The sequence below is a fragment of the Salvia splendens genome, chromosome 8, assembly GCF_004379255.2.
Source record: "Salvia splendens isolate huo1 chromosome 8, SspV2, whole genome shotgun sequence".
Taxonomy (NCBI): domain Eukaryota; kingdom Viridiplantae; phylum Streptophyta; class Magnoliopsida; order Lamiales; family Lamiaceae; genus Salvia; species Salvia splendens.
In genome coordinates, this window is record NC_056039.1 from 1,100,021 (window position 1) to 1,127,426 (window position 27,406).

Here is a 27,406-nt window from a genome sequence, read left to right on the forward strand (position 1 = left end):
AATACGGAGCGAATTTGTATATAATGAGACTGATCTCAGGTATATATTTTCATTTTTTTCTCAAACACATTTAACGATAACTCATACCACGTCAATTTGAAACATATATCCTAAATTCACAACATATCACAAAAAAAAAATATAATAATAATAATAAATAATAATTGGAACACTTGCTCATGATAAAAATAATCCTTAGGATTTTATAGCCAGACTTTTAAAGTTGTTTTAAACTACTAGAATTTTATCAAATTTTATAATTTTTGAGCAATTTTATCAAATTTTATAAAATTTTGAGCAATTTTATCAAGGGATAACTGCCTTAAAAGTCATCAACTTTGCCCGAATTCCGGTTTTTCCCACGAGCCATAAAATTGGCGTATAAAGTCACGAACTTTGCATTTAGTCGCCGATTTCCCATGATGGGTTTTCCGGCGAAAGTGCGAGCTAACGTGTCTTTTTAAGCTGATGTGGCTGCTGAGTGTATAAGATGACGTGGCTGCTGACGTGTCAAACTGTCCAAAAACTCACAAACTATTCCCATTTTCCGATTTTTCCCAGGAACTAAAAAATTGTCCTGCTGACGTGTCCTTTTAAGCTAACGTGGTTGCTGAGAGCGTGATGAGTTTTTACTGACGTGTTAAAATTAAGCTTACTTGTATTTTAACCCACAAAATCCTCAAATTTAGCCTAAGAGCATCCACAATAGCGCCTAGCGCACCACCTAGCCGAGCGACGGCGCTAGGCGGTGCGCTAGGCGAACTATTGCAGCCGCCTAGCCGATTTCGCGGAAAAAAATCGCCTAGCGCTCGGCGGTTCCGCGGCGCTAGGCGGTGCGCTAGGCGCTATTGCAGCGTCCGGATCGCCTAGCGCACCGCCTAGCGGATTTTTTAATTTTTTTTTATTTAATATTTTTTTTATGAAACTCATTCTTGGTTGTTTCTCTTTTATAGAGACACCCGTGAATGTTTTATGTTCCACTTTCGATGTGGGACAAACTCATTCTTGGTTGTTTCTCTTTTATAGAGACATCCTTGAATGTTTTATGTTCCACTTTCGATGTGGGACAAACTCATTCTTGGTTGTTTCTCTTTTATAGAGACACCCGTGAATGTTTTATGTTCCACTTTCGATGTGGGACAAACTCATTCTTGGTTATTTCTCTTTTATAGAGACATCCTTGAATGTTTTATGTTCCACTTTCGATGTGGGACAAACTCATTCTTGGTTGTTTCTCTTTTATAGAGACATCCTTGAATATTTTATGTTCCACTTTCGATGTGGGACAAACTCAGTCTTGGTTGTTTCTCTTTTATAGAGACATCCTTGAATATTTTATGTTCCACTTTCGATGTGGGACAAACTCATTCTTGGTTGTTTCTCTTTTATAGAGACATCCTTGAATGTTTTATATTTCACTTTCGATGTGGGACAAACTCATTAATGAGGATGTTGTAATGCTATTTTAATTTTAATGAAGTGTATTTTTTTAATTAGTGTACTTTTTAAAATTTTAATATTATTATTGAATTTTCCCGTATGTGTGTGGTAAATTTAATTCCGTATTTTGTGTGATTGTTAATTATTTGTTTTATATAATTTTGAGTGATGTGGCTATTGATGTGGCTACCATCTGCGGCTGGGTTGACTAAGATAGAATCAAAAAGAAAGAGAAAGTTCTTCCTGAAAAACTCCCCTCCAGCTGTATCATCTAGCATTTTTTCAATTAGAATCGTTGGACCCAGGTTTTTCCGTGTCCTTTTCACTGCAGCTGCAAGCTCATCAATGAACTTCTCTTTCTTTTGATGGCCATTAGTCCTGATCCTATTTGGACCTTTAGGCAACCCAAATGTCGCATGCACGTCTTCATGACATAGATGGAGTATGCCACGTTGATACTTCACCCCGCAACTGTCTTGATCAAACGCATCAATTATTTCATACGCGAGTTTGTGTGGAATTGATGTCACCTTGTAGTGTATTAGGTGGCTGAACCCCATATCTTCTACGGCTGCCATCTGCTCATCGTTTAACCACCCCATCATTTTGACAAACTGTCTGGGACCTCTCTTTAAGCATAGACTCTCGACTTCATCATCAGCATTTGCTGATTTGCTGCACTTTCCAGTTGACTGCTTAGCAACTTCCTTTCTCTGTTTCTTCCCTTTTTCTCCAGCTTTTGTGGAGTCTTTATCGCCTTCCCCGACAAACTCCTCATCCATTGATCTGGTCTCTTTGATCCTATAACAAGGATTAATTGTTAGTCTGGATAACCATACCGAATGTACTACGATTACAATTTAATAAAACACACCTTTGGCATTATTGACTCCTGAAGTAGTATCATTGTTGTCTCTGACGATGTTCGCTTCTGAAGTAGAAACTTTGGACCCAACATTGTTTTCCCTGCACTTACCTTTCTGTACTCTGTCGTTTTTCTGTTTTGACCTTCTTTCTTTATTAGCTTGTTCTACATCATCTTTTGAAGCTCCTAACATTATCAGATAATAAACAAAAATGTATAACTACCTTAGTCCCAAACTTCACACAAGCATTGTATGAGATACTTCAGCTTATTACATAATTAATTCATCATTATATAAAATAAGCGAACATAAGATACAGTCTCTCAACCAATTGCCTGACTAACCTTCTGTTTGTGGTGTAAATATCGTACCCTGATCCCTCCCAACTGTATCATTCCCACCACATACTAACGTCGACCCACCAGTGTTCATCAATTCTACAACACAAAAAACAAATTACCCAATTCGCTGCACAAGTATCACATTTTGTACTTCACAAACAAACAGTCAATGTCTCGGACATCAAACCTTTCAACACGCTGACCGGCGTACAAGAATAAAGTAATTTCTGCATCGTCTCTTGTTGATCAGTTACAGTTTCGCCTTTATTTTTGACATCACCTATATCCTTTTTAGATGCAGCTATCGTTTTATCTACGCACACCACGTTCAAATAAACAAATCATACACGATGAATCAAATGCATAGAATGGATTGCTCTTAGAAGTCATGTCATATACACATCCTGTCAATATTTTCCAAACCATAGTAATATTACCTTGTGCTTTTAGAATAACATCCGGCATTTTGTTGAGTGGTGGTAGCTTGGCTAATCGGCTGGAAGCTGGCGTTGACTTTGCAGTAGAAGGAGTTCGTCCTATGTTTCCATCTGCAATAACAAGATCATACCAACACCATCAAAGAGAACAAATAATCATTACATTTCATCCTACACCCACATGTATTCATCTGATTGATATATTTTAAATGACCTTGACACACTTCAGAGTTTAGAACAAGTTCATCCTAAAATGAACACACTTCATATACCATACACATAAATCATTCACAAGCCCCAAACTAAAACAAATCAGAAGGAAATACTTCATCAGATTCAGTAAAGATTTCATCTTATAATTGTAAACCTTCACATATATATACATACTACTTCAGCTAGTGCCGTCAAGACTTCATCTTACAATTGTATGCGTTCAGATCACATCTTTTACACCTTCACACAACTCACCAATTTTGGACAGAATTCAGTCGGTTCAAAACATACTTCATCTTACACATATAATTGTAACCCTTCACATATTCATACTTCATCAAAATACTGCATCAGATTCAGTAAAGATTTCATCTTATAATTGTAAACCTTCACATATACATTGTCCATCCAAATACTTCATCAGATTCAGTAAAGATTTCATCTTATAATTGTAAACCTTCACATATACACACATACTACTTCAGCTAGTGCCGTCAAGATTTCATCTTACAATTGTATGCGTTCAGATCACATCTTTTAAGCCTGCACACAACTCACCAATTTTGGACAGAATTCATTCGGTTCGAAACATACTACATCTTACACCATCAATGCAATCCAAACCATATCAATATTACCTTGTGATTTTACAATAGCATCCGACATTTTTTTGAGTGGTGGTAACTTAGCTAATCGGCTGGAAGAAGGAGCTGATTTTGCACTAGCAGCATTTTTTCCTATGTTACCATCTGCAAGAACAGGATAATACCAACACCATCAAAGCGATTAAATAATCATTTCATATCATCCTACAACCACATGTATTCATCTTATTCACATATTTTTAATGACCTTTTACACAATACAGATATTGGACCAAGTTCATCCTTCAATGAACACACTTAAAATACCGCACACATAAATCATTCACATGCCCCCAACTGACACAAATCATAAGTAAATACTTCATCAGATGCAGAAAAGATTCCATCTTATACTTGTTAACCTTCAGATATACATACATAATACCTTAGAAGCCCTTGGCTGAATAAAGTTCTTTACACAATTGTAGACCTTAACATATTTTAAATGACCTTTCCACAATTATGGACAGACTTCAGCCGATTCTGGATATACTACCTACAACATCTATAAAACATTCACCCATAATCTATAAAAACTTCACCCAACACAACAATTTTGGACATACTGCAGACGAATCTGAGCATATTTCATCTTATAGGTTGACAGGTTCAGTATATTAGACCAACATACTTCAAACAACAAATTCAACCAAGATTCAATTAAAAAAAACAAGCACTTCAGTGAACTAAATACAAGTGAAACCGTGAGAAAAATAAAAATTCCAGATTGAAATCAGAGCTCACCCGAAATGTTTGGTTCACTTCAGCGTTGGCTAGCCAAGGGTTTGGCTTTTGGCGGGCGTTGTGGTGTAGATTTTCCAGACGAATTTCTGGATACTAATTGTAAGAAAAGCAATAATCAGCATCTGAACTAAATGTACACATGCAATGAACTAATTTGAAGTTCCGTCACGCGATTTGCAGAACCCAGCTTCTGGACTAAATTAAAGACCCAACTAAACTCACCGGGAGCGGCACCGGTGTTGGAACACAACGACCGCTCATCTACAACAAAAAAGAACGAGATTAGTTCAAATCGTTTTGGTAGAAAGTATCCATTATTAACCACAATGAATACCCTTCAATTTGCTCCGCCTCGTGTCCACCATGGCGAGAATCGGCAGACGAGTAGTGAGGAGGAAGTGGATGGAGAGCGCTAAGTAGAGAAGGGGGTAGTGAAACGGCGGATGTGAGGATGGGAGTAAAGATGAAGCGGCGAAGAGTAGAGCGGGAAGTGGAATGGGTGCGTTTTTTACCCTAATTCACACTTCCGTAATTAACGCTCCCTCAATTTTACCATAATTGACCACATTATCAAAAGACTGAAAAGCCCTTGGCTGAATAAATTAATTCACGGGATGAATGTCGGATTTAAGATGTGGGATGTTTAATCTCAGCCACTAAATTAAAATCCATTGGCTAATACTTAGTCTCTAGTTCTACACTAAGAAGGTGTTGTGGGAATAAGGGGACCTTATATATATATATATAAATAGTTATAATATATAATAAATAACAGCAGTCAAACATAATTAAACCACAACCCATGATAAGGGAAAAAAATTAATGTATGCAGACTTATTAAAATAACATTACAGTTTCCATGCCTAAATTTCTATTGAGTGAGAAAACTTGGAACCAGAAGAATGGAATTGATATCCAAATTTCTATTGCGTGAGAGTAAATTTGGAGTTGGATTGATACGTGAACAATCGTCATCCATTTTATCAAGGAAACCAATTTGTCTAACACTTCTCTTCATGTTGGAGTAGTATAGAAAAAGCTTCTCCTTCCATAACATGATCAACACGTCACTATTCTTGTAAACTTTGATAGGCCGAAGATAATCGGATGCATATTGACCATATATACCATAGTCCTTGATAGGAACATGAGTAAGCAACTTCCTCCAACATTTATATTCCTCATACAACCAAATATTGACACAAGCATTACACCCTTTAATGAAATACAGGCAATCCCCCAAAGCATGCAACTTCCCATATCTAGTTATTCCCGAAGGTGGAGAAAAGGTGCTAAAACATTCTGTTTCAACGTCAAAACAACATATATAAAGCATCCCATTATTTGAAACCAACCAATGGAGATTGCCATTAACAAATGCACCAGCGGTGCTGCGGAGGCAGCGATCAAACGAAATGTTAGCGGCTTCAACGCTTCTCCAAGAAGCTCCCTTTTCAAGAGTGTATACGTAACATCCGTATTTAGGGTTAAGATAGATAACCTTATGTTGTCCGCTTATTCTGCTCACTCCAATTCCATAAGAATCTCCCTGAGGGCTAGTGTGAGGCCAACGGAGCTCAACAAACTCATGGGTGATCGGATTACATACATAAAGATGACCACGGTAAGGATTTTTTAGAAGAAGCAAACCATTGGCGGAACCATGTATTGTTGATGCTCGGGGGAAATCAAACTTGGTGATTGTATCCAACCTGTGCTTGTGCGTGGGCTTTTCTTCCAATTTGAAAACAGTGAACCTATTTGAATTTGTAGACGCCGGCATCGAGACAACTACGGCAGGGGCGGATTTAGAAATATGGGACTTGAGAAAATCGGTACTCTCAATTTGATTGAGCCATGGTTTGCATACGCATTTAGAAGTTGCAATGGTTCGAAGAGAGAGTCTCAACAAGATATTGGTGAAGATCTCTGATGGTAGGTATCTAAACAAATCTTGCTTCATTTTTTATTTTTTATGTAGATTGCAGGCGAGCATGAGATAGAAACATCTCTCTCCATCAAATTTCAACTCGATCGATCTCCTGTGAAGCGGTGCCTTGTATCAAATGTCTTATTTATTAGGAGTTGTTACCTAATTTAGACATTCCTATCATAATTAGGTAATCGGAATTACCTAGAAAAATTACAAACCCTAATATCCAAAATTAACGTGATTATGATAACCTGATTTAGGAATTCGTATCATAATTTGGGAGAGAGACCGAAGTATATCGATTAAATATATTAGTGTTTTTCGCAAAAATTAATTCAGTTATATTATTCTATTGATAATAGTCACCTCGGCCCAACAATGTTTGAAATAATTTCATTTATTTATTAATAATTTTCTTTGTATGATTTTGATTTTCAATCTTTTTGGTTTGTGTTTATTTGTTTTGTAAGATTGCAATTCCCAATTTATTTTTCCACCTATTTTTTTAGTATTCTTTCTCATTGCCCTTTATCTCATTGTTAATCATATATGTGTTATTTTTATGCAATTTTATTTCAATCATTTTTTCTATCTCATACGTCACCAATTGCATATTAAAACCTATGGAATCACATATGTGGATTATTTTTATGAAACAAGTTAACTAAGTGAAGAACAAAATGAATAACAACAGTATATATATATATATATATAGGATTGTATTCAAATCCTTTTTAACTAGTAAATCCTATTTCCTTTTTAATCTAGTCTGTCGATTTGCACTGATCCAACGGATCACATATTAAACTGAATCATTAGAATTTAATTAAGATTAACCGTGTAGAGGGCATAATAGGAAATAGCAAATGAAGTTGGTTATGGTATGTTCCACGATTCTCTCCCTTTACGCTCAATCCATCAGCCAGAGCGTATGCTCCTGTTCCCCTCTTTTGATTTGATAAACCCTAATTTGGTGGATATGCACAATTGATTTTGAAATTGCTAATTACAGGTGTTGTCGTCGTCGATGGAGGTGGGGGTGGTGCCGGAGGCGACGGAGAGCTTGGGGAAGAGCGAGAGCGTGGCGGTGCTGGGAATGGATAGAGAGGCAAGGGTGCTGAGGTACAGAGAGAAGAGGAAGAACATAAAGTTCGAGAAGACGATTCGATACGCGTCGAGGAAAGCGTACGCGGAGACGAGGCCGAGAATTAAAGGGAGATTCGCGAAGCGGTCTGAGCTGGAGGTGGAGTCGCTCCTCGGCGGCGACGCTGCGTCGTACGGCGTCGTTCCGAGCTTCTAGTGAGATCCAATGATATTGACTAGGGTTTAATCAAATTTTGGGCTCTAACATTTGACGATGATGATGATTAATACGTCGTCGTGGTGGTAAATATTGTAAGGTTACTTGTTCTCGATTTTGTACTATCATTTTCCATTTCCTACTTTTGTATAAATATAAATTGTATTTACTCCACTTTATTCGCAGATTTAAATTCGTTCTTTGTGCATCTATGTTTCCAAAAGCTATTGTACTACTAATTACAACCTCATAATTCACTCAAAATATATGTACTGTACTCAATAATACAATTTTTATAGACTTGCCGGAAAAATAATTACAGTACTGTACAACCTAAGGAATGATAAAATCAAACCCTAGGTTTTCCCTAAGGGTTTAACAAGCCTAGGGGCTAGGGTGTAGTATGTTCTAAGTCTAAAAAACGTTGTCCAAATACACGAGTTGCAGTAATTCGTCTGAGGTTGCAAATAATGTATATTTTGTATAGTATAATGCGTAGTTTAGATTCTATAATGCATTCTTTGTGATATGTAATGAACATTTATCCTGACCCGTTTAATTTAAGTTGTGCCATGTGTCGTTGTTTGGCGAAGGTTTCTTATTTTCCCTAAGGGTTTGATAAGCCTAGGGGCTAGGGTGTAGTATATTCTAAGTCTAAAAAACGTTTTCCAAATACACGAGCTGCAGTAATTCGTCTGGGGTTGCACATAATGTATATTTTGTATAGTATAATGCGTAGTTTAGGTTCTGTAATGCATTCTTTGTGATATGTAATGAACATTTATCCTGACCATTTAATTTAAGTTGTGCCGTGTGTCGTTGTTTGGCGAACGTTTCTTGTTTTCCCTAAGGGTTTGACAAGCCTAGGGGCTAAGGTGTAGTATGTTCTAAGTCTTAAAAACGTTGTCCAAATACACGAGCTGGAGTAATTCGTTTGGGTTTCCACATGCATAACGCGTAGGTATATTTTAAAACAGATATACATAATGTACATATTGTGTAGTATAATGCGTAGTTTAGTTTCTGTAATGTATTATTTGTGGTATGTAATGAAAATTTATCCTTACCCGTTTAATTTAGGTTGTGCCGTGTTTTGATGTTTTACGCACATTTCTTGTTTTCCCTAAGGGTTTCACAAGCCTAGGGGCTAGGATGTAGTATGATCAAAGTCTAAAAAACGTTGTCTAAATACACGAGCTGCAGTAATTCGTCTGGGGTTGCACATGCATAGCGCGTAGGCATTTTTAAAAACAGATATAAATAATGTACATATTATGTAGTGTAATGCGTAGTTTTAGTTTCTGTAATGCATTATTTGTGATATGTAATGAACATTTATTCTGTCTCGTTTCATTTAAGTTGTGTCGTGTTTCGATATTTAGCGCACGTTTCTTGTTTTCCCTAAGGGTTTAACAAGCCCAGAGGCTAGGGTGTAGTATGTTATAAGTCTAAAAAATGTTGTATAAATACACGAGCTGCAGTAATTCATCTCGGGTTGCACATGCATAGCGCGTAGGTATTTTTTAAAACAGATATACATAATGTACATTTTAGTGTAGTATAATGCGTAGTTTAGTTTCTGTAATGCATTTTTTGTGATATGTAATGAACATTTATCCTGACCCGTTTAATTTCAGTTGTGCCGTGTTTCGATGTTTGGCGCATGTTTCTTGTTTTCCCTAGGGGTTTAACAAGCCTAGGGGCTAGGGTCTAGTATGTACAACAGCAACCACGTGATGCATAAAACAGGAAAAATAATGCATTCAAATAGCCAAATAATGTATAAAATCACTCAAATAATGAACATACAAATATTGCATTCATTCTTAGACTCGTGTACAACAACAGTCTTATGATGCATAAAACAAGATAAATAATTCATAGAAATAGCTAAATAATGTACAAATATTGCATTCACTCTTATACTCATGTACAAGTTCCGTGACGGCTTCCTTCTTCCGTGGAGTTAAACTCTTTATACAATTCAGAAACTTTGTAGGGGTTCGTCGACAATACAGATGGTCGACGTTCCTACCCCTTGGTTTCCTATCCTCCGTCTCTTCCGGAGCTGTACTAGTCCCGGCCTCTGATAAGCGCTCCCTGAATTTATGGTTAATTCCTACTGGCAGTATATCATCAACCGCCTCGTCGATGTCCAATCTTAGCTACTTTCATGTTGTACAACATACAGAATAATAACAAACAATTAGTTACATAATTTACAGACTGGATAAAATAATGTGGACAGTTATACTGCATTCACTTATACACCATTGTACAGAAGCGTCAAAATAATGCCTAAAAACTGATACATAATGCATTTAATAATCAAATAATGTTCAGAATAAATAAACAAATGCACCATGAATATTGCAATCACCCATTGTCCCATGTCCTACAACAGTCACATAAAGCATAAACCATGATAAATAATGCACTAAAATAACTAAATAATGTACAGATCCGGCCAAGTAATGACCATACAAATATTCAATTCACTCTTTGACTCATGTACAACAGCAATCACATGATGCATAAAATAGGATAAATAATGCATTCAAATAGCCAAATAATGAACAGAATCACTCAAGTAATGAACATATAAATATTGTACTCACTCTTAAACTCGTGTACAACAGCAGCCAAATGATGCATAAAACAGGATATATAATGCATAGAAATAACTACATAATGTACAGATTCGATCAAGTAATGAACATACAAATATTGCATTCACTCTTTGACCCATGTACAAGATTACAGAATATGACATTCACTTATTCACCCATGTACACAAACATTCACATAATACCCAATACTTGATAAATAATGTAAACTATTAGCTAAATAATGTCCAGATTCAATAAAATACTACATACAAAAATATTGCATTCACCCATTCACTCATGTACACAAGCAGTCAAATAATACCTATTAATTGATAAATAATGAATACTAATAGTTAAATAATGTATAGATTCAATCAAATAATGCGCATAGGAATATTGCATTCACCTAATCACCCGTATACACAATCAGTCAAATAATGGATAATAATTGACGAATACTGTGTAAACAGTGACTAATAATGTACCCAATCAATCAAGTAATGAACATATAAATATTGTATTCACTCTTAAACTCATGTACAACAGCAGTCAAATGATGCATAAAACAGGATTGCAATATTTACATCAATACCAGGAATTCTACATGCAAATGAAATAGATCCCTCACCTTCCTGCCGGCGTTGGTTGAGATCTTGAAGGGTAGTGTTTTGCGTGAGGTGGCTCTGCAAAATCCCTCAACATCAGTTATATTAATGCACACAATCATGCAAATAATGTACAAACTCGACTACATACTATTCTCAGTGACCACCACCAGCAGATATAGAATTCATCTGACGATGCATATAATGAATTTAGACAGACAGATAATGCATATGTATTAACAAATAAGGCACTCCCACATATATTACCGGTACTTTTTTACAATTAAAAACACCATTTAAATGATGCATAATACAAGATATTTTTATGCATAAAACAATCAAATGATGTGCAGATCCAAAAGCGTAAATATTCACTGCTACAGCATATTTTGTGACACTAATGTCCACTGACATACAAACAATGGAAACATCAAGTATATTAATGCACACAATCATTAAAATAATGTACAAAATCGACTAAATCATCTAGGATCAAAATTAAAATATGTGAAGCAGAAAAACAGAGCAACTAATCGAACAGAAACTCACCCTTATTCTGTGTTTGTTGTGAGTTGGTAGGTCTACCTCTTTTAGTCATAATTAAATCTGCGAGTAACAGCAAACAATCAAAAAACTACAAGATTTTAACAACAAATAGTCTAGGATTTGATGGTAATCGGTTGAATCTTGGTGTGGGCGATTTATTTCGGCCAGCGCTTGTTGAAAATCGACTGTGTTAACAAATACGCGCCAATGGGGGTAATCGGTTGAATCGGTTGATTTATTATCATAATGTAGCTATGAATCAATTTGGGACTTACTATTTTTCTCGACTAGCTTTTACCCCGCAGTTCGTTTCGGTGGTTTAGAAAAAGTGACATATTAATGTTGTTCGATTAGATAAAATACTCATAGGTATGACTATCACCATACGAAAAGATATAATTCAAGTAAATTTAGACCAATTCAATCTCGAATAATATATTAAAAAATATGCTAAAGATGATCACAAGTTAGACATCTAACCATGCTAAATGTACAAATGTGAAATTAAGATGTCAATAACAAGGACAATAATTAGAGTCACGTACTAATTAATACGATCCAATAAATTAATGATCGATTAATTACGTTAAGTAAATGGAATACAAACTCTTTACATATTACTAGTTCAGGAAATGATGTTTATCGTTGGGTTACAATCATCAATTTTATCTTATCACATGTCACATCTTTGAGAAATTTGATTAAGAGAGATATAATCATTGCATTAACATAACAAGCTCAATGAAATCATGGCTTAATTTGAGTTATATCAGTAACTCTAATCAATTCAATAAAATACAGTAAATACTCTTTACATCGACGATGGAATGTATTTTTAGTAGGGTGCCGATGATTTGCTTTCCTATAATGATGGATCAAACCACAATTCAGAAACATGTGGTCGAGGATTGAAAGATCGGGGTGGATGCTAAGAAGGGTTTGGCGTTCAGGGAAATACTGATGAGCGGGGAAATCGTCAAGCTCGTGAAGGAATTCATGGATTTGGAGAGCCATGAGAGGAAAGAGATGGCGAAAAGGGTGGGAGAGTTTAGGGAGACAGTTCGACAAGCGGTTTCAGTGGGAGGTTCATCTGTGGCAAACCTCGCTTGTTTGCTAAACGACATTATGTCGTTCAACTAAGGATTGACATTGGTTGTGCCAAACCAAGCTTGATTACTAAGTTAACAACCATCGTGTTTCTATTTTGTTTCATCTATGTAAGTAATCAAGAAACAGTATTGGCAAACTAAAAGGAAATTGCATTGAAAAATCAGATACAAGGGCCAGAAACACCATTGTTGACACATATTCAGATCTAGAATGATCACTCAATGAACCAATGAACAAAGCCAGATAACAATATAGAGCACAATAACAAATCTAAAACCACAACATCTGATCCACCAATACCACCCTTCAAAGAAGCAGATGGATAAACACCTCCTATTTCTTATTGTGGTTTTTAGTATGATCTGCACTTGCCTTCCCTCCTACTGCAGCCTGAGCTGCCTTCTTCGCTGCCTTTTTCCTGCAACGCCTTCGCGTCCCTGTAAGCGACACACCGCGCACCAACATCAAGAAGCGAGATCAATGTGATCAAAGATGAGAAAACGAAAGAAGGTTTGGACATCAAACCTCTCTTGTCTCTGTTCCGGGGTCAATCCATCATCCTTTGGGTTCCTGGGCTTCTGGCCGTTCCTCGCCTGAGCCCTCACGCGATCACGCTCTCTTTGGTTTCCCCGTTAGCATAGGTCAAGGCATAAACAGAAGCTAGATCAACTACTAACAATGTAGGCTTGTGCTCATGTTCCCTAAATAGAAGCCTTAATAATGCCCATGATTGAACAGCTTAGATGCTTGATGAAAATCATAAACATCACAGAACCTAAACTGACCACTCTAATTGAAAAGACTAAATCTTTGATAAAAATCATAACATCACACAATCTAAATTGCAATAGGGGTGCAATATCAAAAAAGAATCCAAAATATGCCATATTCCCAAACAAAAAGCCCTAATTTCTAAGATTGAGAAATCTTAAACTCAAATCTCAGATTATCTTTGCCAGAGGAATAAATTCCAAAAATGACAGGAATAACTAGTTTTTATACTTAATCAAACTCTCCCGTCCAGCAAAATCAATCAACATGAGATAAAACACACACACACACACACAAGAACAGAAAATGAATAATAAAAATGGCGATCTAAAATCAGAGGAGAAACATATCGTTAGGATATGACTCATTCTCGATTCTTCGAACAGCGAAATAAATGATCTTAACACCAATTAGCTCTAAATCACCCTGCTCACAAACAAGCCCCAAAAAATGAAAATCGCGAAAAAAACAGCAGAAATGAAGGTATGATTGAATCATTAAAAGTAAAGCCAAATGAAACAGAACAATACCTTAATTCCGCTACAATGTAGGAAGATCGCAGGACTGAGGAGAGAGATGAAGCAATTGGAAGAAGCTGACTGATAATTGAAGAATTTGGGACAGCGCAGAATTGCAATGGATAGAGATGATATATAGGAGTAATTCAAAAGGAGATCGATTCTGCACCATTTATTGACTTGTTTCTATTATGCTTCGAACAATCGAGAACTTCCATTTTCTTAATTTTTAATTCTTATTTTAATTAAAATGTTCCAACTTTATCATCTTTGAATTCATAATTGATTAATTGTAGTCCACGTAAAACAATTCAAACTGAATAAAACAAATACGGAGTACTGAATTTGTGAGCGAATATATGAGAGTCAGACTATACATCCTCATATAGTCATAAATAAATAAATATGAGTATTGACTATTTGTCGTTATTTCTATTAAACGGTATCACATGGTCGTGGTGTCGTTGAATTCTTTGATGGTCTCATGGTCCCCCAATGTCATAACCAATACCAATATTCAATTATAAGTGCTCACAGCCATAAAATTACAAATTTATGAGAATTGTTTAAGCGTTGAATCCGTTGATTGTTTTTAGTGTGTCTAGTAAGGAGATATCCCTTGATTTTAATGGTGTTTCATTTGAAATTATTTTATGATACATTTTTAAGTGTATTAAACATTTAAATGTTAGATATTTTTATGCAACTAATGTAGTTTTGTTTAAACAATAAAATGATAGAGAAAGAATGAATATTTTTGCTCTCTTATTTAATTATTTTAGTGCCGTTTGACTCTCTTTACTTTTCATTTGCATTTTCATTTACACTCAATTTTATATTTTCCGTGGCCCAACAGTATTGCATCGAACCTAAAAGCCCATAAATTGAAGCCCAAAACGGCCTGAATTTAAAACAGCAAAATGGACTTGTACTATACGAAGGTTATAGATTTCAGAATAATATATTATAAGAGGAAGACGATTAAATATCTTTAATGAAAACTTAATAGTCAAAATAGTGAGAAGCCTATAAATATTTGGAAAAAACAAGTAGATATGGACAATAAAAGTAGATACTTAATAGGAAAAATTGCATCTTCTTAATCTCTGATCGACTTGTTGAGTCAAATGATACTTTCTGCTAATTGAATATGAGAATTGATTTATTGTTATAATATAGCTATGAATCAATTTGGGACTTACTATTTGTCTCAACTAGCTTCTACCCCGCGGTTCGATTGGATAAAATACTCATAGATTTGGCTATGAGGAAATATAATTCAAGTAAATTCAGACCAATTCAATCTTGAAAAATATATTGAATTAAGCATCTAATCATGCTAAATGTACGAATGTGAAATTAAGAGCATCCACAACGGTGGTGGGAGTGAAGGCCGTCGTCCGTGCCAGCGAGCAGGCGACGTAGCGGCTTATGATTGGGCAACGGCATAGCCGTTGCCTTTGTTTTTTTTTTTTTTTTTAATTTTAAAAATCATTTTTAAATTATATAAAATGATTAAAAAATATATTTTCCAAATCCCAAAAATATGGCCGTTTTTTTTCCCGTTTTTCCTGATTTTTTCCCCCCAAAATCATCTATAAATACACACATTCATCATCCATTTATCACATCAATTCATCTCTCATTCATAATTCTCATACAAACTATCAATACATTCATCCCTCATTCAAAACCTCAAATGGATTTCACCCATATTATGGCGAAGCGGAACGCGAAGAACAAGAATACTACGAACAACATCGTGCCGCTTACGAAGCATATGTCGCGGCGAATACCCCCGCTCCTCCTCCTCAACGAACCAGATCAAATCGGCGCTACATTCATCGTGACCGGGAGGGAGCCCACGAAAGGCTCGTTGCCGACTACTTTGCCGACCAGCCGCGGTTTCCGGCAGATTACTTCAGGCGCCGTTTTCGCATGTCAAAGCGCTTGTTCATGCGAATTGTCAACACATTGTCCGCACGTGTTGAATTCTTCCAAACATGTCCAGATGCAGCCGACCGGCAAAGTATCACGCCGTTGCAGAAGTGTACGTGTGCCATCCGACAACTCGCTACTGGGCAAACGGCCGACATCTTCGACGAGTATTTGCATATCGGTGAGTCCACTGGAATCCTTTGTCTAAAGAATTTTTGCGAGGGCGTTCATTCAGTTTTCGGGGATGAATTCCTTCAGGCATCCACCACCGATGATTGCCAACGGTTGCTTCGTCTTCACGAATCAGTCCATGGCTTTCCCGGAATGCTTGACAGCATTGACTGCATGCATTGGAGGTGGAAGAATTGCCCGACTGCTTGGAGGGGGCAACACTTGAGCGGTCACAAAGGCGGCGGCCCAACGCTTATCCTTGAGGCGGTCGCCGACAACCGCCTATGGATTTGGCATGCATATTTCGGTGTTGCTGGATCCAACAACGACTTGAATGTGCTATATTCGTCACCACTCTTCAATGATGTGATGAATGGTGTAGCACCGGCGATCGACTTCACCATCAACGGAAATGACTACCACATGGGTTACTATCTTGCCGATGGTATCTACCCAAGGTGGTCGACTTTCGTGAAGACGTTCAACAACCCGCACGACCCGAGACGAGTTCTTTTTGCGCAACGTCAAGAGTCCGCACGGAAAGACGTCGAAAGAGCTTTCGGGGTCCTTCAAGCCCGATTCAACATTGTGAAGTCCCCGGCTCGGCTATGGTACGTGAATAATATCGCCGACATCATGTTCACGTGTGTTATCTTACACAACATGATTATAGCCGACGAAGGGCCGAGGGCGGCTAGCTTCTACGACGAGGACGAAGCCGGAAGCTCAACAGCGAGGTCTCCCCCACGCCGAGGCGAGCATACGACGGTCGGCCAAAGAATCGAGACAATGCACACAATGCGCGATACCCGAATCCACAATCAACTACAAGAAGACCTAATCAAACACATGTGGGCGAAATTCGGCAACGCGTAGTGGTTTTTTTAATTTTTAGTATTTTAATTATGTAATTTTTAATTTTTTAGGATTTTAATTATGTCGTTTTTATTTTATTTGTCATTTGTAATTTTATTTAGGTTTTTTTAATGAATTTTAGTATTATTGAAATGTTATTGTTTAATTGAATTTTATATTAATTGTGCCCGTCCTTGCGGAAGAGCACAGCTGTGGGTGTTGTACTCTTGCCAGAGAGCAGGCAGAAAAAGTGGGGCCGGATCCACAACCGTGCCGCTGGCAAGAGCACGGTTGTGGATGCTCTAAGATGTCAAAACAAGGACAATAATTTGAGTCACGTACTAATTAATACGATCCAATAAATTAATGGTCGATTGATCACGTTAAACAAATGGAATCCAAACTCTTTACATAATTACTAGTCCAGGAAATGATGTTTATCGTTGGGTTACAATCATCAATTTTATCTTATCACATGTCACATCTTTCAGAAATTTGATTAAGAGAGATATAATCATTGCATTAATTTGAGTTTATACCAGTAACTCTAATCAATTCAATAAAATACAGTACTATGGAATAATAAAACTTTGTAGTTTGTACCGTCGACAAGCCAACTAATAAGTGGAAATTGTGAGTTATTGAAAATAAACGAGAAATTATTATTGATATACTACATTTTTTAAACCCCAAAAAACTATATTTGAGTCTTTTACTATGTCTAACCTAAGGTCGCAATTGACAATCATATCATTAAGAAAATACATAGAAATACATATTATGTTGGATAAATTAACATTAACCGGAATAAGCAGAAATTAAAATTTGACGTTACAAATACGATACTGTAATAATTAAATTAACATTTACTACCATTTGAAATTATTTGATCCAAAATGGTATACGTTGATTCGAATAAAAAGTAGTCCATCCGCATTCGATGTTTCAAAAGAGGCTTGATTATCATTAAATCTTTAATTATTACCACTATTATACAAAAAGTAGCTTAATAGTCAATAGTGGTGATTAATTTATTACCTAATCCTCACCGAAATTATTGAAAAAAATTTACAAGTACCAAATTTAGTTGAATTCAATATATTCTATTGCAAGTAATATAGAAAAAAAGACAAATAAATATATTTCGTTTAAAAGATTTAAAAAAGAGCACATATATCCAATCATAGGCTATACAAAACAAACTAATTATTAGTATAACAGGAGTATAAGAAAATAAATGTTTTTCAGTATTCTATCAATATTTTGTCTTTTTTTGACTTGTGTTTTTTCTTCTCATTTATTTTGCCTATTTATATATCTATTCTTCATTTTGTCTCTCAATGCATTTTACAGCTCTCTCCTTCTCTCTCAATTTCTTCATGATTAGAAGCAACAAGCAACTAAATCCATCCAACTCTATCTCAATTTAATCAGCATGCAATAGCTGTTCGCAATTTGAAATCGGGTTAAAATTGAATTTCACAGACTTCACAGAGATCTGGTCAAAGCTCCCATGGTGGAAAGTGCAATCACAATACCATCCTCAGTAAAATCAACAATTTATTGATTATTATTATGTGCTAACAGTTTGATGAGATGCTGATCGAATGAGCCGCTTCAAAGCCTTCCTGTTGCTGTTTCTCGCACTGTTCTCGGTCACTGCATCGATAAAAGTAGAAGAGCTGAATGAAGAGTTCACGGAGGCGTTGCTGCTGAGGCCTCTGCCCGATCGAAAAGTTTTGGCTCATTTCCACTTCCGAAGCAGTGCGCCGCCGTCTCAAAGATATGGACGCCACCACCACATCTTCCCCAAATCAATTCACCAGCTGGTAAAAGTGTTATATTAAAGCTAATTTTTCGAATTCTGCTTCAGATTCAATGTTTGTACATTTGCTTGTGCTGTTGATTTGTTTATCATTAATACATGTTGCTGGTTCCCGAAATTGAGTTTGTTTTGTGCGTGTTTATGTTTTGGATGATTTGGTTTGATTAATGCTGAGACTTAGAGATAGATTGACTGAATCAGACGCTTAATTAGAACACAAATGCTCTGAATTGGGGAAATCTGGGCAGTTTATTATTAAACCTGAGTGTAGAAGTGCTGAATTTTGAAGTTTTTTTAACAGGTTCATAAATTCCAAGTTCGGGAGATGGAGCTGTCCTTCACGCAAGGACGTTGGAATTACGAAAGATGGGGAGGATTTGACCCGATTTCGAGCTGCAATGCAAAGCCACCTGGAGTAGAACTATGGGCTGAGTTTGATGTTCCTCAAAATCAAGTTGATGATTCCTGGAAGAATCTTGCACACGCTCTTTCAGGGCTCTTCTGCGCGTCAATCAATTTCTTGGAGCGTTCGACTAGCTACTCTGCACCTCACTGGAGCTTTGGGTCGGCTTCAGGCAAATTACGATATGGCACATTGCCTCGTGAAGCTGTTTGCACAGAGAATCTCACACCGTGGTTGAAGTTGCTTCCCTGTAGAGACAAAGCTGGGCTTTCTTCGTTGATGGACCGGCCTTCAACATACCAGGGGTATTACCATTCCCAGAGGTTGCATTTGAAATCAGATGAATCTGATGCATCTGAGACGAGTACAGGGATAGTGCTTGAACAAACCCTTACGGTTGTTCTTCGACCAGAGACCTTTTCTGAAAAAGCGCTGCAACCAAACTGGTCCTTGAGCTCATTATTTGGCAGGTCAGTTAGTGGGAAATGCTCTCTGTCTAGTTCTAGTAATGTGTATGTTCAATTTGAACAGAATTTAGTGTCTGCGGGGGATAAATTAAGGGAAGTTAGTGAAGCTTCGGAGAATGCTATTTCTGTTGGTGAGGGATTCCAAGATAATCCTCTATTTGAATTATCACACCCTCCAAAAAGGGTTATAAGAGAATCAGGGAACTTTCAGAAAGCTGGCTCTATCCTTTATGAGTTTTCAGTCGAGGATTCCAATGAATTCAAGCCATTTGATTTGAGATTGAACTGGAAGGCGCCTGTGGCCTGGTCAAGCCCGCAGGCACCCTTACAGGCTAGCCGGTTTTTATTAGGAAGTGGGAACGAAAGGGGAGCTATCGCTATCTCAATGAAATCTACTAGGAGCACCAACAATGTAGAAGGAACTGGTGGTTATGATGAGAATGAATGTTGGCTCAGAGTGGGCATTTTCCAAATGGTACCTTGGTATGTCAAGGTCTACTATCATACATTGAAATTGTTTTTAGATGGAGAACCTCAATCTTCTACGGAAAACATAGAGAAAATACTTGTTTCTCCTTCTGAAGACAAGGTGTCCACTGGAGTGATGGAACTGATCTTGAGATTACCATGTAGTGTTCGTACAGCGGCATTGACTTTGGAGTTTGATAAGGTATGTTAAGCCAATATCTTCTTTGGATATAAGATACTCCCTCTGTCCCTGAAATTTTGTCACATTTTTCCATTTTCGTCCGTCCCACAAAATTTGTCACATTTCACTTTTTACCATTTTTGGTAATGGACCCCACATCCCACCAACTTATTTCCACTCACATTTTATTATAAAACTAATACTTTATAAGTAGGACCCACATCCTACTAACTTTTCAACCCACTTTCATTAAATTTCTTAAAACCCGTGGCCGGTCAAACTATGACAATATTTGGGGGACGGAGGGAGTACTACTCAATTTGAAGCAGCCATTTTGTATCATTTTATGTAAAGATTGCCTTTTGAGATCTAATTTGTTAAATAAATGAAAGATGGAGCAGTGTCCTCTATTTGCTGCTCTTAGTTCCTAATGCAATCATGTTTTCACTGTCAATTTTTTAAATCTGGGTTATAATTTAGCTCTCCTTTTGGTGATACTCTATTCAGCTCTGTTTTCCAAGTGTTTAACTCTTGTTGCTCTTCCGGTAGGGGTTTCTTCATATTGATGAATATCCTCCAGATGCAAATCAAGGTTTTGACATTCCATCAGCAGTGATTCTCTTTGCTGATTTCGTAGCAAACATGAGTTTGCATGAAAATTCCTTAAAACAAGTACCTATATTGTCCAAGTTACAGGTACTGATGCAAACTCTTTGATGCACTCAACTGTGTTTTTCTTATTTCGATTCACTATGTAATTCGTCGCTCCTCCTCTTAGGAAGAAGTTCCTGTTATCTCATACACAGAAGTACTCCTTGTGCCTTTGACAACTCCAGATTTTAGCATGCCTTACAATGTGATAACAATCACATGCACTGTTTTCGCTTTATACTTTGGATCCATTCTGAATGCACTAAGAAGGCGCATTAGTGAGGAAGAAAAGCTTCTAAGCAGAAAAGGTAATGTCACACCCTCCTTCTGGATCTATTCAGTAACTAGTTACCTTGAAATAGAAAGAGCATGATAAGTTTTTGACAAATCACTTGAAAATTAGATTGCTAGTAGAATTAAACAACAGTGAAAAATTATCCTGATCAAAATGCAGTTCAGTTAGGCTCATATAAATGATAAGCATACATGTTTCAACAGTCCAATTCTGCTGCTGATTCTCACATTATATATGTAGCTGCTCAAGGTTTTTGGCGTTTTGATCGCACGGTTCCAACGTGCTTGAGTTATATTGTCCTTGCAGGTGCAAGAAAGGCAAGCCCGTTAACGCTGATGATATCCAAACTCACTGCTAAGTTGCGAGGAAAGCCATGGGAACCTCCGGAACCATCAGACTTAGCTGGGAGGTCCTCCTCGAAGTATAAGCTAGTGGCAAAAGTCGCGTTGGTAGCCGGTGTAGCTGCTGCTTGGCAGTTGTATTTTCAATGACAGCAGCAGCAAGCAACCTCCCATGTATGATTATGTATCATGAGGAAGAGAAATTAGCTAGGTATGAATCTCATAGTACATTTTTATCTAATACAGATAGTGATCAGTTTTTGTATCCTTGTGATTTTACTCAGATTCCATTACCACAGATTTCTTGTCAAATAGAAAAACCTTGTAGTTTCATAACTCTCTCTCTCTCTCTCTGTCTCTCTCTCTCACACACACACACACACACACCAGTTTACAACAGAACCACTTTCAGGTTCTACTTATAAGTTTCATATGTCAGATGCTGATAGTTGCATAATACACTGTCTTTCAAGTTCTACTTATCTTAGTTTGATAACTCCCTCCCTCTCTCTCTCGCCCCTATGATAATACTGAACGAAAACCGGCCTAAATCTTGTTCTTTTCAAACAACTTTCGTCTTCTAACCACCACTTTCTCTTGGGAGACAACCCAAAAGATTCTTGCAGGCCTGCCATGTAAGAAACGAAAAAAATACGAGACTGAAACACAAGCCACAATTGGTTGAGATTAGCTGCAATGGTCATGCTGTTGTTGCCTTTTACTATCTCTAAAGCAGCCTATTTCTCTTTCTCTGGTGTTATCCCTCACATTTGCAGCATCTTCTATTTGGTGTGATCCTATTCAAGAAAAAAAAGAAGGAAATTCCACATAACTTAATCCACCAGAAATCTTGTGTCAAAAAGCAGATGGAGAGTTTGAGGTATACTTTGGAGCCAATCTTGGAGAGCTTGCCGTCGACGAGGAGAGCAGTGGAGGTGGTGGCACCGGTGGGCAAGCCGCGGGCGGAGAAGAAGTGGCCCTCTGCCGATGAAACTGGCCACTCATATCGCGCCAAGTGGCCAAAAAAAGTTGTTTTAAAAATCAAGATTTCCACTTAATGGTTTTTGTGGCCTGACTATTATGGATATACGAAATATTGGTCAGAAGCGTTCATGTGATTCATTTGTGTTGTCACTCACCTTAATAACAATATTACGGTAATTACTTGTTATTCTTATTAAAAAAAAGTAGATAAAATAAATATTGAACTTTACAATGCTCGGGATGAATGATCTAAGATCCTTACTCCTTGCAATCATATTACACATAAAATACAAAATAGACATAAATTAATATTCAAATTTAATATTCAAATTTTTAACAAATATTACTGCTTAAAGTTTATTTTAATATCATGTAATCCTTTTATTCTTAAATATTTACGATTATTTATATGCATATATTCATATTAATATTTCATAAATTCAAGTTTTTAACAAATACTATTACTCCGGCTACATCTCATTTAAAGTATTTTAATAATGTGATGTAATCATTTTATTCATAAATAAACATACGATTTTCTACATATTTGAATTATTGATTTGTTTAAATTCCTAATTCCAAAAGAAAACCCCCAAAGGGCTCGCGTAGGTTTTCTGCATTTTCCCTAAAATTTGCATTTCGATCCTTCTCTCTCAGCAACAATTTTTTCCCCTTCTCACTTCTGATTAGCCGATTTTGGGATTTTGGCTTGGGGCTTCTAGGGTTTTTGAGGAGGAAATTTTGCCGATTTTTAGTACACAATGTACGCTGATCAAATCGAGTCTCAATCTAATAGGTCGGTCAAGGATCGCCTGGATGGAAATTCCACCGCCGGTCTTGGACGCCGCAGACCTATCGCCGGCAAGAGGTTAACTTCCACTTGCTCTCCCCCTATTATTGCGTCCGAATTAGGTTATATTAGCCTTCCTTCAAGTATCCCGGTGCAATTTTCGAGTTTTTGCGGAGAGCTGATTTAAGTCTCGTGAGTTGCAGTTGTTAGTTAATTTGTTTCTGTTTCAATTCTAACTTTATGATTTGCTGCTATGAATTTTGGAATAAATTTATGTACTAATACTAATTTAGGAGAATTTGATAGGTTTATGTGTGAAATTCATGTTACTTGTAGGTTTTTATAAGTTCAGATGCCAAACTACCTCGTGTTTTTGGTAAATTAAGAGCTGTGGTTGGGTGGTTTTGGATAGAATAGTCACTTTCTTGTAGAGGACTCTCATTTCGAGAGTCGATTGGAGGATACAAAGCATGTAGAGAGAGAGCCCAGCATAATATGATGTGAGATTAAGTGTGAAATGTCTGATTGATTGGAATGAAGCAGGGCAGTTTTTCTTGTGGAAGAAGTGTCTAGCAGATCACTGTTTTTCCTTCCCTGGAGAAAATGAAGCCCCCCTTATTTAGCTAATTCAATTATTTCATGCAGACAAAGAGAAGACGATGACAAATGGGAACATGATCTTTATGAGGGAGATGGACCCCAAGTCTCGGGTATGGATTTGTTTTCTAATTTGAGACTCATTATATATTTTTAGTGTTTGTGTTGCTTTGCTTGTTGTGACTAAGCTGATATGGCGTTTGTTTTTATCAACCTGTGGCCTCTAAAGGTCGAAAGGTTGGTGCCAGAGATCTTCGCCTGAAGTTAATCTTGTTGTGTGATGAATAAATAATTTCAGGAGAAGGGCTGGGCCTAATGAGTCTCTTTACTCCGAGGCACATCGGTGATGACTTGAGCGACATACAGGATGATGAAGAGCTCATTTTTCTCACCCGCCAGCTCGAGAACTTGCAATTTAGATATCAAGTTCGAATGGTAAATTCAATTAACTAAGCCAGACACACGCACACACACACCCCCCTCATATCATAATCATAGTCAATTTAACTTTTGTTGCGATATTTTGATTCTAGAAGCATCTCATGGAGATGAAGAATCAAGAAAAAATGGAGATGAAGATTCAAGAAAAAACGGTAAATGATTTTACTCAAACATTAGATCAATTTGTTTGTGCATTAAGGAAAAAAAGAAATATATATTGTATGTGAGTGATGGATTTCTTGGTTGATTCTAAAGGAAGAAGATGGGCTATAGTTGTTGCAAATTGACATTGAATAGTTGTGTTTATATATGTAGTTAGTTTGTAAATAGGAAATGGCTCTTCTTCTTTTTATTTAATTACTACTACGACTACTTATTTGGCTCATCAATAGAATAGAACACATTCGTGTCTCATGCAATTCTTGGCAATAATTTTATTGAGCCTGAACTTTAGTTTATGATGGCATGATTAAATGGAAAATTTACTAATCCATTGTTTGATGGATAATTATTTCCGTTACTTGAGTAATATTTTTATGTTGTTTTCATTCAGCAACATATGGAGGGCGGTTTACGCTTCACAGTGCTTTGGTCTACCACCGAAGATACTTTGCACTATCATAGATTCGACGAGTTGGGCTTGAAGGATTGTAGTGATCGAGATCTTGTAATATCCGGATTTGAAAGAAATCTGGAACCGATTCCTGGTTGTGTGGGATTTTTCTGTGTGGGTGATACCTTGTTTATGGCTGGGGGCATGATTAGTATTGGAGAAGAAGAAAAAGTAAAGTGTGAACCAACAAACTGTTTGTGGTCTGCAGTGCCACCAAATGATGGTTCTCTATGCGAGTCTTGGACACTTTGCCCCGCTACTATGAAGGTAAAGCGATTCCCCTCCATTGTAGTCCCGTTACATGATGGCAGGATATTCATCTGCGGGGGCACAGCTGAACGAGAAGGTTGGGCTGAGTTGTACGACCCGGAAAAAGGAGAGTTGGATGCTAAGAACTTGAGTGTTTCCATGGGTGAGTATCCCCGTCCACTCAATGCCCTTGAATTGTATGATCCGGATAAACGAGAGTACTTGCCTGCTCCCAATCCCATGAGTATGTGTCCCCGTGCAATCTCTTGCTTTCAGTGGACCAATGAAGTTGTCATGGTATACTATCACCACTTGCTTTATGGTAGAGGAAAAGGACGTACCTTAGATTGTAAACCATCTCTCCTCTCTTACAACATTGCTCAAGACAAATGGGCTATATTTGCAGAAAACATCCCTCCGCCGTTATATGGTCGTGACATGGGATATAGGAACCTGGTATATGTGGGGGGCGACATTATATTCATTATCGACTATTCATGTGTTTGGTTCGTGTACGATCTGTCCTCCAAAGAGGAGGTGGGTGAAGTGTGCGTGGCGGGGCCTAGGGGTCAGAATAAGCAAGTGGTGGAAGCTTTCTATACCGGCAACAAAGATATTAGAAGTAGTAGCTGGGGCTTCTGCGTGTTCATGCGTATGGCTGGTAATAACTACTGTGATCTTGCATATGCTAAGGTCGAAGTCGTCCAAGGCATGGACGGGAGTTACATTTCTACAGTTCTAATGAAGGGCGTCCTGAAAATCGGTCCCTTTATTGACATTTATATGTAAGCGCATTGATTTGAATTTATTTTGATAATTAGTTATGTCCATAAATGCTGATATACTCATTTTTGTATGCAGATTCGGCGAGGAGGACAAGAAAGGGAAAGAGAAGATAGAGATGCTGGAGACATGAATCTTATCTTGCTGCATTATGTTTAAATTATTTTCGCTTTTTATAGTAGACTAGTATAAGTGTTATTTTGAAAACCTCCCTCCACCATAACCATCTCAATGTTTCCTGTGAGTCCTATTCTAACTTTTACTTTTAAAACTGTCTGGCATATTTAGATTTCTGGTCTACCCTTTATTGTCTTTCATTTCCAATTTTGTATTTAAGCATAATATAAAAAATCTACCATAGCATAGAAAACAATATTAAAGAAACCATCTTATTTAGATAACTAGTGTTATCACCCGTGCTATGCACGGGACATAAAATTTTTAAATATTAAAGATAAATTCTTAGGTAAGTAGATTAAAAAAAGATCATAAAAAATATAATGATGTTTATAATTAAGAATATGTGTTAAACAATAACAAAAAGAAAAATGTACTATAAACAGTAACAAAAAGAAAAATGTAGTACTTCTCTAAACCCCTTCTAAATGAAATATTTCATATTCGACAAATGATGCTACACAATTTTAATTTGATATGAGTGGAGCAAAATAAAATAAAATAAACGATAAATAGAAGATGTGCGACTAAAGATCAAATAGTACGTGTTAGTTAGAATAAGATATGCAAGTAAAGGAAAATGTGCGACTACGAATTAAAGAGGAATAAATTATATAATTTGAAAAAATAAATAGCTCAATAGTTTTAATCAAAAAACTATATTCTACCTAGTTATTTAAATAAAAAATTTAAGTTAATCCATGTTTCTCTCCCTTGATTTTTTTTAATTGCCTCTTCTATCCTTCTTTCCATTCTCTGTGGCCGCCCGAGGCGTCGCGGGCGACACCGGCCAGCCGCTCACGTCCACAAAATTATGTGAGTTAATTCGAGCGCACATCATTTTATCCAAGCTAACCCAAATACTAATTAAAAAAGTGGTCCAAAAGAAAAAAGAAAAAAAGGAAAAAATAGAAGTAAATGAGAAGGCTATTAAAATGTCATTCTGTTATGTCCTCTCGATTAATTTAACACCGCAATTTATTAAAAGGAAAAAAAATCATCACAATTTCCATTGCTCCACCATAGTATGTTGAATTATTATCAATATAATATCTTTTTTCTATTTCTTCTCTGTTGGAGAACCCAATTTGAAATCTCTC

At 36.8% G+C, this 27,406-nt stretch overlaps 3 protein-coding genes and 1 long non-coding RNA gene across 9 annotated transcripts; 3 read left to right on the plus strand and 1 right to left on the minus strand.

Moving 5' to 3' along the window:
- The first annotated feature begins 7,560 nt into the window (after positions 1-7,560).
- Positions 7,561-7,926, plus strand: LOC121744315 (zinc finger protein CONSTANS-LIKE 5-like). Its single transcript, XM_042137814.1, has one exon. The coding sequence runs from the start codon at positions 7,646-7,648 to the stop codon at positions 7,916-7,918; it is 273 nt and encodes a 90-aa protein (XP_041993748.1). The 5' UTR covers positions 7,561-7,645; the 3' UTR covers positions 7,919-7,926.
- A 4,990-nt stretch (positions 7,927-12,916) lies between these two features.
- LOC121742893 lies at positions 12,917-14,264 on the minus strand. Its single transcript, XR_006038162.1, has 3 exons — positions 14,090-14,264; positions 13,314-13,985; positions 12,917-13,225 (listed from the first exon to the last, which is right to left on the minus strand). It is a non-coding gene; the product is annotated as an uncharacterized LOC121742893 (long non-coding RNA).
- A 4,101-nt stretch (positions 14,265-18,365) lies between these two features.
- LOC121745382 (GPI transamidase component PIG-T-like) lies at positions 18,366-22,843 on the plus strand. 4 transcript variants are annotated; one of them, XR_006038810.1, is made up of 6 exons: positions 18,366-18,870; positions 19,168-20,406; positions 20,935-21,081; positions 21,164-21,344; positions 21,638-21,883; positions 22,289-22,843. XR_006038810.1 is itself a non-coding variant. In XM_042139259.1 (5 exons), exons 1-5 carry the CDS (start codon positions 18,649-18,651, stop codon positions 21,820-21,822), a joined length of 1,974 nt encoding a protein of 657 aa, XP_041995193.1. In that variant the 5' UTR covers positions 18,366-18,648; the 3' UTR covers positions 21,823-22,008. The 4 variants fall into 4 exon arrangements, 1 of the variants encoding a protein (XP_041995193.1); XR_006038812.1 differs by having other exon boundaries at positions 22,449-22,843; XR_006038811.1 differs by having other exon boundaries at positions 22,539-22,843.
- Positions 22,844-23,228: 385 nt separating this feature from the next.
- On the plus strand, positions 23,229-26,429 carry LOC121744836. 3 transcript variants are annotated; one of them, XM_042138501.1, is made up of 6 exons: positions 23,229-23,524; positions 24,092-24,156; positions 24,342-24,478; positions 24,577-24,636; positions 25,038-26,131; positions 26,208-26,429. In XM_042138501.1, the coding sequence occupies exons 1-6, from the start codon at positions 23,418-23,420 to the stop codon at positions 26,260-26,262; spliced, it is 1,518 nt and encodes a 505-aa protein (XP_041994435.1). In that variant the 5' UTR covers positions 23,229-23,417; the 3' UTR covers positions 26,263-26,429. The 3 variants fall into 3 exon arrangements, with proteins under 3 accessions (XP_041994435.1, XP_041994437.1, XP_041994436.1); XM_042138503.1 differs by having other exon boundaries at positions 23,448-23,524; positions 24,273-24,478; XM_042138502.1 differs by lacking the exon at positions 23,229-23,524 and adding an exon at positions 23,620-23,638.
- The last annotated feature ends 977 nt before the right edge of the window (positions 26,430-27,406 follow it).